Source organism: Saccostrea cucullata, unplaced genomic scaffold (assembly GCF_032062105.1).
Source record: "Saccostrea cucullata isolate Sc308-1 unplaced genomic scaffold, CSIRO_AGI_Scuc_v1 ctg51, whole genome shotgun sequence".
In the NCBI taxonomy this organism is placed as follows: Eukaryota; Metazoa; Mollusca; class Bivalvia; order Ostreida; family Ostreidae; genus Saccostrea; species Saccostrea cuccullata.
The window spans coordinates 240,945-257,489 of record NW_026930899.1 but is presented as its reverse complement, the minus strand read 5'-3'; the positions used below and the strand labels follow the sequence as shown (position 1 = coordinate 257,489).

General features: G+C 34.3%; 2 protein-coding genes across 2 annotated transcripts in view; both read right to left on the bottom strand.

Annotated features, from left to right (window-relative positions):
• LOC134230479 (uncharacterized) overlaps nt 1-16,545 on the bottom strand; it is a 237,853-nt gene that overhangs the window by 6,003 nt on the left and 215,305 nt on the right. The window lies entirely within an intron of this gene.
• Nucleotides 8,550-13,820, bottom strand: LOC134230476 (transmembrane protein 33-like). The gene is made up of 8 exons (XM_062712305.1): nt 13,675-13,820; nt 11,927-12,038; nt 11,374-11,468; nt 11,067-11,251; nt 10,823-10,890; nt 9,851-9,984; nt 9,557-9,640; nt 8,550-9,248 (listed from the first exon to the last, which is right to left on the bottom strand). Exons 2-8 carry the CDS (start codon nt 12,023-12,025, stop codon nt 9,116-9,118), a joined length of 798 nt encoding a protein of 265 aa, XP_062568289.1. The 5' UTR covers nt 12,026-12,038; nt 13,675-13,820; the 3' UTR covers nt 8,550-9,115.

Sequence of the window (16,545 nt, the reverse complement as noted above, 5' to 3'; positions counted from 1 at the left end):
TGGATTTGGTAATTGTTTCAATGTGTCAGAAACGTAAACACACAAATTGGTCGTGATGGAGTTTGGATTGATTTATACGGTTTATTTGGACGCTGATTGGTCATTACTTTGTAATGAAACGTCTAACATGGCGGAATCAAATCCTCTATGATAAGATAAATTCATTCTTGACCATTGTCCATTTGGATTGTATTACGAACACATCACGACTCTCTAATAAACAGTGTTTAGTCGCTAATTAGTTATAGCTAGGTTCCGGGGCGGGAAGACAATTTTTTTTGTATTTGAAGTCAAAGTGAATTTTACATCATTCGGAAGTTCAGACATATTTAAAAAAAAAAATAAATACATGTATGAATAAATAAATAAAACGCATTTTATTCCATGCTGTAGCCAATCTAAAAACATTTCCTATGCCCAGTAAATCGTGCTTTGTTCTTCCGATCCACTGAGAACAGATGCATTGTCAGTATGACCATCAGATACCTCTACGTTAGGCTTCCGTTAAACTTGTAAGAGGTGCAGCTTGATATCAAACAAAATAGATTTTTCAACATCTGTACCGGATCTGGATACATACAATTAAATCATGTTCTGATCCTTGTATACAAAAGATATATTATTATAAATATAAACATACTGAACAATACTTATTATAAACTCTTTAATAAATATTGTTATATTTCTTCATGAAATTTCAAGTAAAAGTTCGAGAACTTCTTTAATACATAACCAGGCTTGGGGATAGAAAATGAAGGGGTTTAATGATCAAAATGAAGTAATATTCAACATTATGTAAATCATGCAGTAAAACTTCTCAAGATAATTTAAAAAATTAAAGTGCTAAAAATATTTTTCGTGTTGCCAAAATATCCCCTTGCAACGGAGCTGAATGGGAAAATTTAGTAAGACGCTTGTGTGTGTTAGTTTGTCCATGTGTGAAACAGAGGTGACGTGATTGGCAATGCATCGGATGTAGAATACTGTCTTGATTTATAGATATATGCTCTTTGTGACGGGTAGCTGCAGAACTGTAGCGTTATGGTCAAAGACTTACATAATGCCGATAAAACCATAATGCTACAGTTCTGAAGCTATGTGACGGGATGCTCCGCTTTGCGGTGCCCTTGTTTAAATTGTAACCGCACTTTAAACCATTTTATGCAAGATATGACTTTTTAGCTTAACCTTTTGACCTCAAAACCAGCAAGATTTCTTTAAACCATTTCTGCAATGTATAAATTTCTGACCTTGACCTTTGGACCTAAATTCAAAAACGGTCTTCTTTATGTTGCTGATAGTATTAATGGCATAAACATGTATTAGAAATTTCATTGAGAAAAGTTGTAAAAAATACCATTTGGAAAGTATGCACATGTACATTTTTAACTTGATCTCTATACTTTTAACTTCAAAATCAACAAAAGACTACTTTAAGCCAGTGAAAGTTGCGATTCTAAATTTTATATTGCAATTGCTCGGGAAATATTAAAGATATTGAGAAACGATTTTTTTTTTGCAAGGCATGAGTTTCTTACCAAAATTCTCACTGCAAATTTTTTAAAGGCTTTTTGAGATATCTCCCAGAAATAAAAGTATACATGGACAGAATGTTTGATTTCTGACTTTGATCTTGTAACCTCAAAATCAACTAGGGTTAATTGTAACGGGAACCGTTACAGATGTTCCCCAAACGCTCCCCAACTCCCTTTTGGTGCCTTATTCCCTTTAAGCTTCATTAAATAAGACGAACTCTATGCCTTTTAGACTATAACAATGTTTTCCCAGAAGTATATTCAGTATATTCAAATTTATGCATTGCACGCATGCGCATTTGAATGCATGTGCCTAATGACCATATCATCTTGTCTACACTATTTATATACTAGAAATTACAGCGTTTTATCCAAAAGTATTAAAAAATACGTTTTAATCTAGTGTATTTGTAATTTTACTCATTTCACGTGCACGCACGTGCATGCATGTGCATGTCGACTGTATCTTCTTGTAGGAGTCTGTTATGTTTGTCTATGTTCTAAATTCCATCCTGTTTGGTTGAAAAACGAGGAAGTTATAGCCATTTTAAGTTTAAGCCAATCAGATTGCAGCGCACGTGTATGCGCATGTTTTCACGACAACTGTTATATATCATATTGTAGGACATCCTAATGCATGATTATGTTTAAAATTTTAAAGCATTTCGTCAAAAATTAAAAAAAAGATATTGCGATTTTTGTTTCGGCGAATCACAGCAAAGCACACGTGCATGCACGTGCATGCATGTGCATGTCGACCATACCTCCTTGTGGGAGTCCATTATGTTTGTCTATGTTCTAAATCCCATACTGTTTCGTTGAAAAACAAGGGAGTTATAGCCATTTAAAGTTTAAGCCAATCAGATTGCAGCGCACGTGCATGCGCGTGTTTACATGACAATTGTTACATATCATATTGTAGTACATCCTAAAGTATGCCTATATTTTAAATTTCATAGCATTTCGTCAAAAAACAGAAAAGATATTGAGATTTTTGTTGCAGCCAATCAGAGCGAAGCGCACGTGCATGCGCGTGAGTTCGTGCTAATTTGACAGTGTCACATTATCTACACTATTAATATATCCTTATTAAATGAGTTTTAAAATATTTCATCAAAAAATGTTAAAGTTATGGCTATATAAAGTATATCCGTCATTTCACTCATTTCACGCGCCCGCACGTGCATGCGTATGCGCGCAAAATAACCTTCGTGTTGCACACCTACACTACACACCTATTAACCCTAAAAAGGTTTTAGCTCAGTTGGGTGAACAGTTTCTGAGAACACTCGCGGACAAAAAAAGTACCGGAGAACAAAGAAGAAAAAAAAGAATAATAATAATAACTAGGGCTAATTGTAACGGGGACCGTTACAGATGTTCCCCAAACGCTCCCCAACTCACTTTTGTTCCATATTCTCAGAAAGTTACATTAAATAAGACATACACGATATATTTTAGACTTTAACAAAGTTAAATCCAAAAGTATTCGGTTTCAGCATTGCACGCATGCGCATTTGAATGCATGTGGTAATGACCATATTATCTTGTCTACATTATTCATATATTTTAATATACTAAATATTACAGCATTTAATCCAAAAATATGTTTTATCTAATGTATTTGTAATTTTACTCATTTCACGTGCACGCACGTGTATGCATGTGTATGATGACCATACCCTTTTGTAGGAGTCTATTATGTCTATCTATGTTCTGAATCCCGTCCTGTTTGGTTGAAAACCAAGGGAGTTATAGCCATTAAAAATTTAAGCCAATCAGATTGCAGCGCACGTGCATGCGCGTGATTTTATGAAAATTATTATATATCATATTGTAGGATATCCTAAAGCATGCCTATGTTTTAAATTTCAAAGCATTTCGTCAAAAAATAAAAAAGATATTGAGAATATTGTTTCAGCCAATCAGAGCGAAGCGCACGTTCATGCACGTGCAAGCAAGTTCATGATGACAATATCTTCTTCTAGGAGTCCATCATGTCTGTCTATGATCTAAATCCCATGCTGTTTGGTTGAAAAACAAGGGAGTTATAGCCATTTAAAGTTTAAGCCAATCAGATTGCAGCGCACGTGCATGCGCGTGATTTGATGAAAAATTTTATATATCATATTGTAGTACATCCTAATGCATGTCTATGTTATAAATTTCAAAGCATTTCATCATAAAACAAAAAAGATATTAAGATTTCTGTTTCAGCCAATCAGAGCAAAGCGCACGTGCATGCGCGTGAGTTCATGCAAATTTGACCATGTCATCTTATCTACACATCTTATATATCTTTATATAATGAGTTTCAAAACATTTTATCAAAAAATATAAAAGTTACAACCATATTAAATATATCAGTCATTTTACTCATTGCACGCGCCCGCACGTGCATGCGAATGCGCGCAAAATGACCTTCGTTCAGCACATCTACACAACATGCCTACTAACCCTAAAAAGGTTTTAACTTAGTTTGGTGAACAGTTTCTGAGAACACTTCCGGACAAAAAAGTACCGGAGAAGAAATAAGAAGAAAAAAGAATAATAATAATAATAACTAGTGCTAATTGTAACGGGAACCGTTACAGATGTTCCCCAAACGCTCCCCAACTCCCTTCTCGTGCCATATTCCCTGTAAGTTTCATTAAAGAAGGCAAAATCTATGCATTTAAGACGTAAATAACGTTTTCCCAAGAGTATACCAAGTATTTCAAATTTAAGCAATGCAGGCGTGCGCATGTGACTGCATGAGCGTAATGACGATATCATCTTGTCTGCACTATTTTACTCATTTGCACGTGCACGCACGTGCATGATGACCAAACCTTCTTGTAGGAGTCCATTATGTCTGTCTATGTTCTTAATCCCATCCTGTTTGGTTGAAAAACAAGGGAGTTATAGCCATTTAAAGTTTAAGCCAATCAGATTGCAGCGCACGTGCATGCGCGTATTTTCATGACAATTATTATATATCATATTGTAGGACATCTTAAAGTATGATTATGTTTTAAATTTCAAAGCATTTTGTAAAAAAACAGAAAAGATGTTGAGATTTTTGTTTCAGCCAATCAGAGCAAAGCGCACGTGCACGCACGTGCATGCATGTGAATGGTGACCATACCATACTGTAGGAGTCCTTTATGTCTATCTATGTTGTAAATCCCATGCTGTTTGGTTGAAAACCAAGGGAGTTATACTCATTTAAAGTTTCAGCCAATCAGATTGCAGCGCACGCGCATGCGCGTGATTTCATTAAAAATTTTATATATCATATTGTAGTACATCCTAATGCATGTCTATGTTATAAATTTCAAAGCATTTCATCATAAAACAAAAAAGATATTGAGATTTCTGTTTCAGCCAATCAGAGCAAAGCGCACGTGCATGCGCGTGAGTTCATGCAAATTTGACCATGTCATCTTATCTAAACAACTTATATATCTTTATATAATGAGTTTCAAAACATTTTATCAAAAAATATAAAAGTTACAACCATATTAAATATATCAGTCATTTTACTCATTGCACGCGCCCGCACGTGCATGCGTATGCGCGCAAAATGACCTTCGTTCGGCACATCTACACAACATGCCTACTAACCCTAAAAAGGTTTTAACTTAGTTTGGTGAACAGTTTCTGAGAACACTTCCGGACAAAAAAGTACCGGAGAAGAAATAAGAAGAAAAAAGAATAATAATAATAATAACTAGTGCTAATTGTAACGGGAACCGTTACAGATGTTCCCCAAACGCTTCCCAACTCCCTTTTGGTGCCATATTCCCTGTAAACCTTGTTAAATAAAACAACATCTGAGCATTTTTTACTTTAACAACGTTTTCCCAAAAGGATACCAATTATATTCAAATTTTAACACTGCACGCGTGCCCATGTGAATGCACGTGCGTAATGATCATATAATCTTGTCTACACTTTCTATATATTTAAATATACTTTATATTAAAGTATTTAGTCCAAAAGTATTAAAAATCATTCATTCAAGTGTATTTTTAATTTCACTCGTTCCAAATGCACGCACGTGCGTGCACATGCATGATGACCATACCTTCTTCTAGGAGGCCCTTATATCAATCTATGTTCTAAATCCCATCCTGTTTGGTTCAAAACCAAAGGAATTATAGCCATTTCAAGTTTCATCCAATCAGATTGCAGCACACGTGTATCCACGTGATTTCAAGATTTTTTTTCTAAATCATATTGTAGAATATCCTAATGCATGACTATGTTTTAAATTTTAAAGCATTTCGTCAAAAAACAAAGGAGATATAGCCATTTAATGTTTCAGCCAATCAGATTGCAGCACACGTGCATGCGCGTGATTTCTTGAAATTTTTGGTATATCATATTGCAGGATATCCTAATGCATGACTATGTTTTAAATTTCAAAGCATTTCGTCAAAAAACAAAGGAAATATAGCCATTTAAAGTTTCAGCCAATCAGATTGCAGCACACGTGCATGCGCGTGATTTCATGAAATTTTTCCACATTATATTGTAGGATATCCTAATTCATGACAATGTTTAAAATTTCAAAGCATTTCGTCGAAAAACAAAAGAGATATTGACATTTTTGTTTCAGCCAATCAGAGCAAAGCGCACGTGCATGCGCGTGAGTTCGTGCTAATTTGACAGTGTCATTTTATTAACACTATTAATATATCCTTACGTAATGAGTTTCAAAGCATTTCATCAAGAAATGTAAAAGTTATAGCTATATTAAGTATATCAGTCAATTCACTCATTTCACGCGCACGCACGTGCAGGCGTATGCGCGCAAAATGACCTTCGTTCCGCACACCTACACTACACACCTATTAACCCTAAAAAGGTTTTAGCTCAGTTGGGCGAACAGTTTCTGAGAACACTCGCGGACAAAAAAGTACCGGAGAACAAATAAGAAAAAAAACTAGAGGAGATCTCGTTGCAAGCAACGAGTAGGTCTTCCGTTCGATTTTTGATACGATCATAAAACAACTTAAAATGAAAAAAAAAGTTCATATAAATTCCTCTAAATACGTGAGAACACATTTAAGAGTGAAATCTGTAAATTATAGACAACTTCCGGTCTTTATAATTCACTTCCGGTGTGACAGGAAGTACTAAAAATGACCTATAACTCCTCTCTGAGTGTGAAGGAATCATCCCTGATAATTTCGATGAAAAATGCTCATTTTTTGGACTACTTCCGGTTTTGAAAAAATAACTTCCGGTGGACATAATAATACTCGAGACACTCTATTTGCCTATATAAGAAACATTTAAAAAAGAAAAAAATAAAATTTTGCATATTTTTAAACTACTTCCGGTGGACAACGGACGTGACGGCAACAAAAACTTTATACAAAATTCAAGAGGGCCTGTCACAATCTATCATCCCTGAAAGTTTCAAGACTCAATCTCAAACCGTTTTTGAGAACACTTCCGGACAAAATGACATTTTAAAAAAAGAAAATTGGCCGTATCTCGCGACCGGAAGTGACGACGGCAAAATAAAAAAAAACGCCCTAAGTTCATATGATTTGCCATCATTGCTGAAAGTTTCATAAAGATCTGTCGAGGCGTTCTCGAGAAATCGCCTGCACAAAATCGGTAAGAAAAAAAATAATAATAATAATAATAGTGGAAAAGAAACAAACGAATCAGTAGAAGGTCTTCCGTTGGAAACGGAAGACCTTAATAATAATAATAATAATAATAAGAAACAGAGTAAAAACAATATGTTCCCCAACTTCGTTTGGGGAACATAATAATAATAATAATAATAAGAAACAGAGTAAAAACAATATGTTCCCCAACTTCGTTTGGGGAACATAATAAGAAACAGAGTAAAAACAATATGTTCCCCAACTTCGTTTGGGGAACATAATAATAAGAAACCGAGTAAAAACAATATGTTCCCAAACTCCGTTTGGGGAACATAATAAGGGTCTTCTTGAGGCCAGTGGGAACTACGATACAGAATTTCATTGCATAAGTTAAAACACTTTTTGATTCTTTTCTTGTCACAAAATGGCATTGCTCTGCGAAAAAAAAATATATTACCAGACCGAAAAATGGGTGGCTCTCTAGCGCTCTGGTCGTTCTCGAGACATGAAGTGCCTCTGGCGTCATTGGGTTAATGAGATCTATATACAAAGAGGAACAACTCTTGTAAATCTTTGTCTTGCATACGTACCGATATTTAGTGGATGTAAGGATACTGTGATTTAAAAAATGTGAATAAAGGAAAGAATATTACATTGTGTCTCACAAGTTTACAGATCTTGATCCAAAAGTTCCCTCATGGTCCTGTCTGTGTGCTGAATGATCAATAAACTTAAAAAAGAATTCGTGGATTTCCTTTAAAATCCAAGACCTATAGGAAGTAAAATTATTGTTCCAATACCTTTCCTGCATATTTAACATCGTCCGATCCAATTTTCAATTTTCCTCAGATCGATGAGCTTTAGACAACGCACTTATTCAAACTCCCACCACTGAATTCCGTGTTACTGTACATCTCATTTCATCAAACAAGAAAGAATTTTTATCAGTAATACAGGCACGTATTATGAGGAAGGGGAGGGGGGTTGGTCACCCACTCCTCCTCCTCTCCCCCCCCCCCTTCCCCAAGACATAAGACTCTCGAGTTTGGACAAGTTTCCTTGTTTCCTTTTTTTGGTTGTCAGTTTTGTTTTCAGGTGAGTTTTCTCCCCCCCCCCCCCCTTTCAAAAACAAAGCAACACCATTGAAAAAATACTGGAAGAATAGATGAATAGATAAGAACCTCCATTTATTTCATGAATATTTCTAACCCCCTCCCCCTTTTCTGTCAAGTTTATGAAGAATCAGTAGCCCCCCACCCCCAAGTGTTCCGCAAATCCCTGACATAGTTCCCCAAGAACATATAATAATCATCTCTGTACATGTAGTTACCAAACACTTTTCCAAACTGTACATTTGCTTAACCTAATTTTGTAGGAAAAATATACTGTATGAACAAAAACAGAATTTTGTTTTGTTAGAAATTTATTTTGTTCCATACAAACTTACAAAAACAAAACTATTGATGACAGATCAAAATACAAAAAAAATGTATTAAAAGTTATTCAAACTGCTTTAAATATCCCACCCAGGGACTTTAAAACTTTCTATGTAACCCAACCATTTTAACAAATTTGTCTTTAGATACAGTATGTGTAAATACAAACCAATAATGAAATTTTTGCATATCTATCTTACATTATCTTTTTTATCTTTTAAATCATACAGCCTTCATTTATGTCCAAAAAGCTCGTACAGGTACAATTATGCCAGTGATCTCTTATCCCCCTCCCCTTTTAGGCATCAGATAGGGATAAAATCAAACTAAATTTTGTGAACATTTTGTACATTTGTGATTAAAATGATGCATTTTGATGAATCCTAACTAAATACACCTCCAGGTCAACTTGAGTGTGTACATAACATACCCTAAGACATTGAGATCTTGATAACTGAGTCAGCTGACGGCCTTCACAATTGTTTTTATCACACTTATCACATTGCACTGAACACTAGGACTGTAGGACTAGAGGTTACTGGGGTAGCTGGGGGGCCAGGCGGGATATGATGGCTATCGCCTTCAGACACGCCCCCCTGATGACCCCCGGACAGTTAGGCATGGCCGTAAAGTGTTCCACCGTCATCCTCATCTCAGTAAATAGTGTCCTGTCATAAAACATTCATATATTATTCATCAATGCTTGTTCTGCAATGAACTTGTATAAGTTGATATGCATCAGGATCAGAATGCCTACAAGACATACAGCTGAATGAGCTACTTTTCTTAACTCCATGAGTTTCATTTTTTTTATTTGCTGAAAAGTTATGAAATGGAAATGTTCCTGACTGCATGTGGAATCCATGTCTCAACTTCACAGGCTCAAATCCTTAGATATCTCTGTCATTTGATTTGACAGTCCTTCTATATTCAAGATATTGTATTTTGACATTACTTGATTGGATGTTAGACTTACCTGCAGTATGGATTTCTTCTTGAGGAATATCGTAAGGATAAAAATCTGTAGTATATAATGGGCAGGAAAAAACTGCACTTTCCACTGAAAGTAAAAAAGGTTCCTTTATTCTTGTAATTAAAATTAGTTTCCATTTTTTAAATTTAGCATTACATGTGTTATACTTATTTATGATATTACATATATTCTACCAACTAATTCCAATCCAATTAATTGTGCTCAATTTTGAAAGTGTCCAAAATCAGTGAGTTTTGTTTAGGACCCTAGTCCTTTTACAGTTAAATGAGCACATACACAAACATCATGAAGATGATAGCCGGCATGATGAAGATCTCTGTACAGGCAATAAACCGCAGGATATTTGTCTGCTGGACCTGGAGTTTCTCAATTAATTTACGAATGAACTGCATCGACTCTGGTCCCATCACCTACAAAACAAACCTTCTATATATCAATATAATCTCAAATGTTATCAGACCTGCCTACCCTTTTCATTGCAAGGGTGTAATTTCAGTACATTTTTGGTGGAATTTCAGAGGCAAAAGCGTAATCAATCATGTTTTCTTATTTTGTTGTTTACTGTAACACTTTATTTTCTTTCAAAACAACGGAATTTGTACATTAATAAGCTGCCATAAACCTTTCTTTTTCGAGTTTCTATTGGCAAAAATGTTGTAAAATACCAGTATCCCATATCAAACTTAATTCAACCGTACACCCTAAATGAAGCATTTGGTCAATTTGTATCACATCACTTAATTGAAGGCTCACGTTTGCATGTTTACACAAGTCGCACACTATAATATTGTATTTTACACATGTATTTTTTACACTCACATTTCTCTATCTTGTTCTAAGCAATGTTAAAATAAACTTAATTGAGCATAGAAATGGCTGTACTTATTGCAATATCATGTAATAGTTAACGTAAGTAGTACCTTTTCATCTTCTTCCGAATCTTAGCAATACCAGTTTATATGTCACTACTAGGTACTGGTATATTACGTACTTTATCGAACCGGTCCTTTATTAATTACTTTTAGTAGAATCTCTCATTTCATTTCAACAGGTTGTACTTAAATTCTAAATTTAGACGTTCAATATGGATTTTAAAACAAAATATCAAAAGCGTAAAATTAATATAAGTGGCGTAATAGCGTAATTTTGTGGTAAATTGCGGAAGGGTAGGCAGGTCTGTTTTATTTCAATCCGTAACAGAATTTTTACAAATTTTGTATTTGATAAGACTTCTCTGGAAGTACTTACATTGAGGACATTTTTGGTGTAGTTACAGGCATGAAGGAGTGCGAACAGAAAAACAGGAATGACAGCCACTGGTCACTGTTAAGGTCAACTTCATTGAAACAACCAAACAATCATTACATTTAATCAACTAGAAATACAATTTACCTATTGACTCTTTTAAAGGTATAGGTAAGAAATTCTTCACAAAGTTGGCCTGACAGAATGTTTGAAAATAAATAAGTTTTCCAAATGTTTCAAAGGATACTTGTAATTGGGTAACCATTCATGAAAATTAAAGAGAACATCAAATAGTGACAACTGTCTTCTAGGAATAAAAGGGCAAAAAACTCTCGACTGAATTGGAAGTTTGGCAGTCGTTGATGTAGCCGCAGGGCACTGGTGGCTGCATTGCTAATCAGGGCTCTCTGGTAAAATCCATAAGGATTCCCTCTAAAACAAAAAAAAATTGAGTGTGTAAGAAGCATCTGTAATTCCTACCCAATAAAATCCTTAAATATAAATTAGAAGTAAATACACAAGCAATGTGTGATACAAATACTTTTTATACTTACCCAAGGATTGGAAAGATGAAAAGAAAACTACAAACTACTGTAAAAATTCGGGTCAGCCATAGAGCAGCTTCAATTTTGTTGGTTAGCATGTAATTCTGCAATAAAAGAATATTTTATAATTCTTTCTCAACATCACTCTTTTCTTCTTTATTTAGTCATCAAATGTCAACAGTGATGCATACCATTTTTTTAATATTAAATTATTATTATCCCTGTCAATAGCAAGGCTAAGATTGAATATCCTTAACAACTATTAAATTGTGTTTTTGTTGTACATGTAATAGCTTCTTTAGTGAGTATTTTAAAATCACAAAAAAAATTACTTCTCGCTAAAAATAAAATACAGATTTTTAGGGACAATTTGCTTAATTAGCGTCTCATTAAAATTTCCACATAAACGGTATATGTGTTTTGTAGGAAGTTCTATGATTTTAATTTTATAAAAATCTTAAAAACATATTTCCTTTCATCAAAAAATTTAATGTGGCTTAAATTAAAACAAAAGATTTTCAGGAATAAATTTAATTTTGTGTCTGAAAATTTGAAGACTTACTAGTACAGTGGTTTGCTGCTGGGTACCTGCACCGCCCTGACTGTTACCACTTGTGCCATCCCCAGTGTTTGAGTCCCCACCAGCACTATTATCACTCATTCTGTTATAGTTACTAGATAAAACATCAAACAACATTAACAAATGTAAGAGCTGCAGATAGGCAGGCATTTATTGAAAGAATCAGTCTTATTTTTTTGGGTATTCCAGGGCATCAATGATGACACAAGATAATTTGCACAACCTGCAAAGGGGTCCCATATTTTCAATTTCATTTCAAATACTTTATAAGTTTATCATTTAAAAAATAAATGATTTATAATGAGGCTTGTTTTTATTTAATAATCAAAAATGTCTCTCAGCCCATTCATGCCAATCATGGTAGCTTTTGTAAGGCAAATTAATAACATTTGGGGAGTTTTTGTTGAAAGATAATTAAACGGTATTTTTTTTAATGCTTTCTTAAGTTTTAAGGGGATGAAGGACCTTTAGCTGAAAAAGTACCTGTCGTTCAATTTTTTTCATATTTTGCATATCTCTAATTTAGTATGTCCCACATACCTTAAAGCAGATATATCAATAGGTTTCTAGACTTATTTTTAAGATATTGAGTGACAAATGTGAAACTCTACAGTGTCCAAGCGAAGTTTGGATTCTCCATGTTTCTGGGCTATTTACTCGGTCGATCATTGAATTCTTTCAGCATAGATAAAAAATATGTCAGCGAAAATGTGTCTTTTAAAATACTTCAGAGTAGACAACTTAAACAACAAAAAAATTAATTTGCAAAAATTCCTATCATTCAATATTTGAAAATTTACGTCAAAATCCAAGTTCGTGATGTTATTGATTAACTGCAAAAATATCGATTGGTGAAGCTGAGCTCAATATTGCACAGGGCATAGTTAAACAAGACATGAGCATGAGAAAAACGTGTCATGTTTACATTTCTCGAGTACGGGAAAACCCTACTATGACGTCACACATTTGCATTGCAAAATAAGCGAAGTAAGACATAACTAGCTACAAAATATTTCCGTCATCAACCATGTAAAATATTTTTTGTGTTCTGTAATTCATAAAATATCCCACCATAAAATATCCCACCACGTACTGCGGGGCCCTAATAACGAAAACAGAGGTTGAAGCAAGGAAGGGGTAAAAAAAAAAAAAAAGAGGCAAAATGGCGTCCCCTCATGTTGTTTTATTACTGTACATGATTTTTTTTTTTTAAATGATTACATGCCGGAAGCAAGCTCCTGTGGTTTGACTTATCCTGGCCATTAAGGATATTTGCTATATTATAAAATCAATTGATTCCTCGGCTGTTCGGAGATCTACCCCACACAGGTCACTCAGTCAGACTTAGCCTCAGTGACAGTTACAGTCTGAGTGATTCTGACAGTTTATATTAATCAATTTAATATTTTATTTATTTTCCCTAAGAACCGGCTACCGGCCAAATTAACCGCTTCAATTGACAAAAATGCCGATTTGAAATAAAAATTTGTTGTAAGGTCCACCGAGATTTTGTTCATAAACGGTAAAACCTCAACTCAGAGCCGGTTACAACCGATCTCTAACCCTTAAGTTTGAAATAAAGGGAAAACTCTTAGGTCATAATATAAAAGCGGGGGTTAAAGTCAGAGGAATCTCGGATTACAAGTAGGATATTATCACACTGGGTTGTTCAAACTTCAAATCACATTATAAAGGATACGATGCAATTTTCAGGTTTTCATTCATCTTACCTCCTTTATGTAATCTCTTATTCTGAATTTAAAGAATGAAATCGAAGTTTTTCTTTCTATGTAAGGCAAATTTTGTGAAATTCAAACTCGGTTTGAGATGATTCTGCAAACGGATATAATTTATTTTTTGTTTCAATTAATGAAGAGTTCCACTTCCGTTAACGACATCCGAACGAGTTGTCTTTCTTATAACATTGAATAAAGAGCTTCAACATCTGAACGAGTTGTCTTTCTTAGGCCTATAACGTAGAATAAAGAGCTTCAACATGTTCAATGAGCTTTGGAAAATTTTTGATAAAATATTTTTCTTTAAAATGATTTTGATAAAAGACACAAAATAAAAAGAAAAAATGTAACATTCTTATCACATATATCAGACCACAGGCACCAAACTCGCTTGAATTTTTGACCCCCTTGTTTATCATAAAGATTATAATACACTAGGGGTCAAAAAGCGAGTTTGGTGCCTGTGTATCAGACCGTGTGACAGTTTGTTTTGTTCTTTTTTTCCTGTTCAAAGGATTCATTATATTATATGTACTACTGATTAATTATTCTAAAAATTAAATGTGTAGGGGACATTTTATTGCCATGCCACAGGTTAAATCTTTCAAAGTTGGTCAAATTCTAAGAGTATGCCAAACTCTAAAGTCGAGGTCAATAGGTCAAAATTATTAATAGCCTGAGAAAAAGCACGTGAAATATTAAAGTACTAACACGGATTAGCAAAGGTTCAAGTTTTTCATGAGTAGATCAGTCTCCAAGGTCAATATCACAATTGTTGGTATTTAAGGTATATCGCGGGTTTGCTGACGTCACAATAGGATTCGACGTAAAAAGCTTACTACGTTTACAGTATCAAACTATTAACAAGCAAAAACTATTTCCATCAGTATGCATCGTAAATAAGACAAAAATTAAAGCTTGTTTTGTCTGTAAAGATATTTATTCATATGTAATAAAAATAAAGGATTAATCAATACTAAATTAGATTAAGAGTTAACATAAAGTTAAAATATGAAAGGTCAAAATTGATTCACATGACTGTGTTTCATTGAAAAAAGTGTGACAATTTAGGTATATTATGACAATGTTTACATGAACATTTATTGTCGATCATTTAAAAATTGAAAATGTGGATAAAACATGTTCTATTTTCAGTGGATTGTTGACTGCATTGTGATTCTGAGACGTACGAAAATAATGACGTCGCCGACGTCGCACTAACGTTATGAAACGTCTTAATGAAATTATATACGTTTGTTACAAATTTGTAAAACTTTATAAAGTTTTTTTTGCGAGAAAACGAGCGAGAACACATATTAATTTTTTTAAATAGATCGATTCTAAATTTATCTCACGTTCATTGTGTTGAGTAATATAAAATTCGTCTGCGCCGTTTTCAGGCACATAGTATCAGGGGGGGGGGGGGGGGGGGGCGGGGGGGCCCCCCCCCCCCCCCCACTTTTTCTCCCGACATTACCTTTACTATAGAAAATGTTTACTGAAAGGAAGGTTGGCCCCCCCACATTTCAGCAGAGTGTAGTGTTAGAAAGAAAATTTACCCGAAAAAGTTTTTATTTAAAGATAGTTGGTACCCCCCCCCCCCCCCCCCACGAAATAGGATTTTCGACTTTGGGCAACTTTTAATTTTTTTTTTTTTTTTTTTTTTTTGCTTGTCAACTTTTTCAGGTAAGTAAAAAAAAAAAAATTCTCAGGTTGGCCCCCCCCCCACTTTCAAAAACGATGCTACGTGCCTGGTTTTCATATTATAAGTATGGTTTTGAAATGCGTTTACCGGTGAGCAAGGCGCATTTACTATATAATTCATTGTGATAGCGTCACCAGTTCTCATCAACATTAGTGCCTTTGAAATACGATAACAATATAGCCACGCAGACGAATCTCACAAAAATTTCAGAAAGTAAAATTTGAAGCAAGAGGATTCATTTGACAAATTTTCAGATTAAGTTTTCAGGCAGACAGTAAACCCGCGATCTACCTTAAGGTAGGATTCCTCTCTGGTTTCTGACTAGATGAAACATTCAAAGTATATTTGCTTATATGTCTTATATATTGAGGTGTAAGGAATTTAAAAGACTATATTTTTCTTTCCTCATCACAATTGTACAACTTTAAATAGAAATGGTAAACTGCGTTTGAAAACTAGCAGGGACTATATTTTTGGCGGAATGGTGGCGTATGAAAATGTCTTCTTTTCTGCCTCTCAAAATTATAATAGAACAATGAATTTAGTTATAATTTGTACACAATCGAAGACTTGGAGAAATTTTCAAATCGATTTCCCGCACTCGCGTTTTATCATGCATACGTCTAATTCAACGACGTCCTGTGCGATATTGAGGTAAGCTTCACCCTTCGATATTTATACAGTTAATAATTACGATGAAGGACTGACATTCAATCGTAAATTTAGTAATATTTATTGACAGAATTTTTTTTTCTCCAAAATGAGGTTTTTGTTGTTGAAGCTGCCTTGAAAAGTTAAGAAATTATCCCACCCAAATACTATCTGAAATTAAAACAAATGCTTTCAGATAATTTAAACACTATGAATATTCTAAAATATTTGAGTATATAGTGTTATCAAACATATTTATTATTTGTGCGCAAAAATTCGCATTATGGACTCTGTAACGGACCCGTAAACATGAAGTATCGAAACTCCATACAAACACTATACAGGGCGATATTTGTGAGGCGATATCTTTTAAATTAGTCAAGAAATCTCATGACAGGACCGGTTTAAAACGTTAAGTACATATTAAATTAATACTATAAAAAATACGAAAACAATTCATTAACAGGAATTTTTTTAGCTCAAGGTCCTGTTCCCCCTTAAAGAAAGCT

Coding starts and splice junctions, on each gene's coding strand:
- LOC134230476 (XM_062712305.1), bottom strand. CDS start 12,025: ATGAGTGATAATAGTGCTGGTGGGGACTCAAACACTGGGGATGGCACA. Junction 9,985..10,822: donor ACACCAAAAATGTCCTCAAT/GTAAGTACTTCC, acceptor TTTGTTTTGTAG/GTGATGGGACCAGAGTCGAT. Junction 9,249..9,556: donor AGAAGAAATCCATACTGCAG/GTAAGTCTAACA, acceptor GTTTTATGACAG/GACACTATTTACTGAGATGA.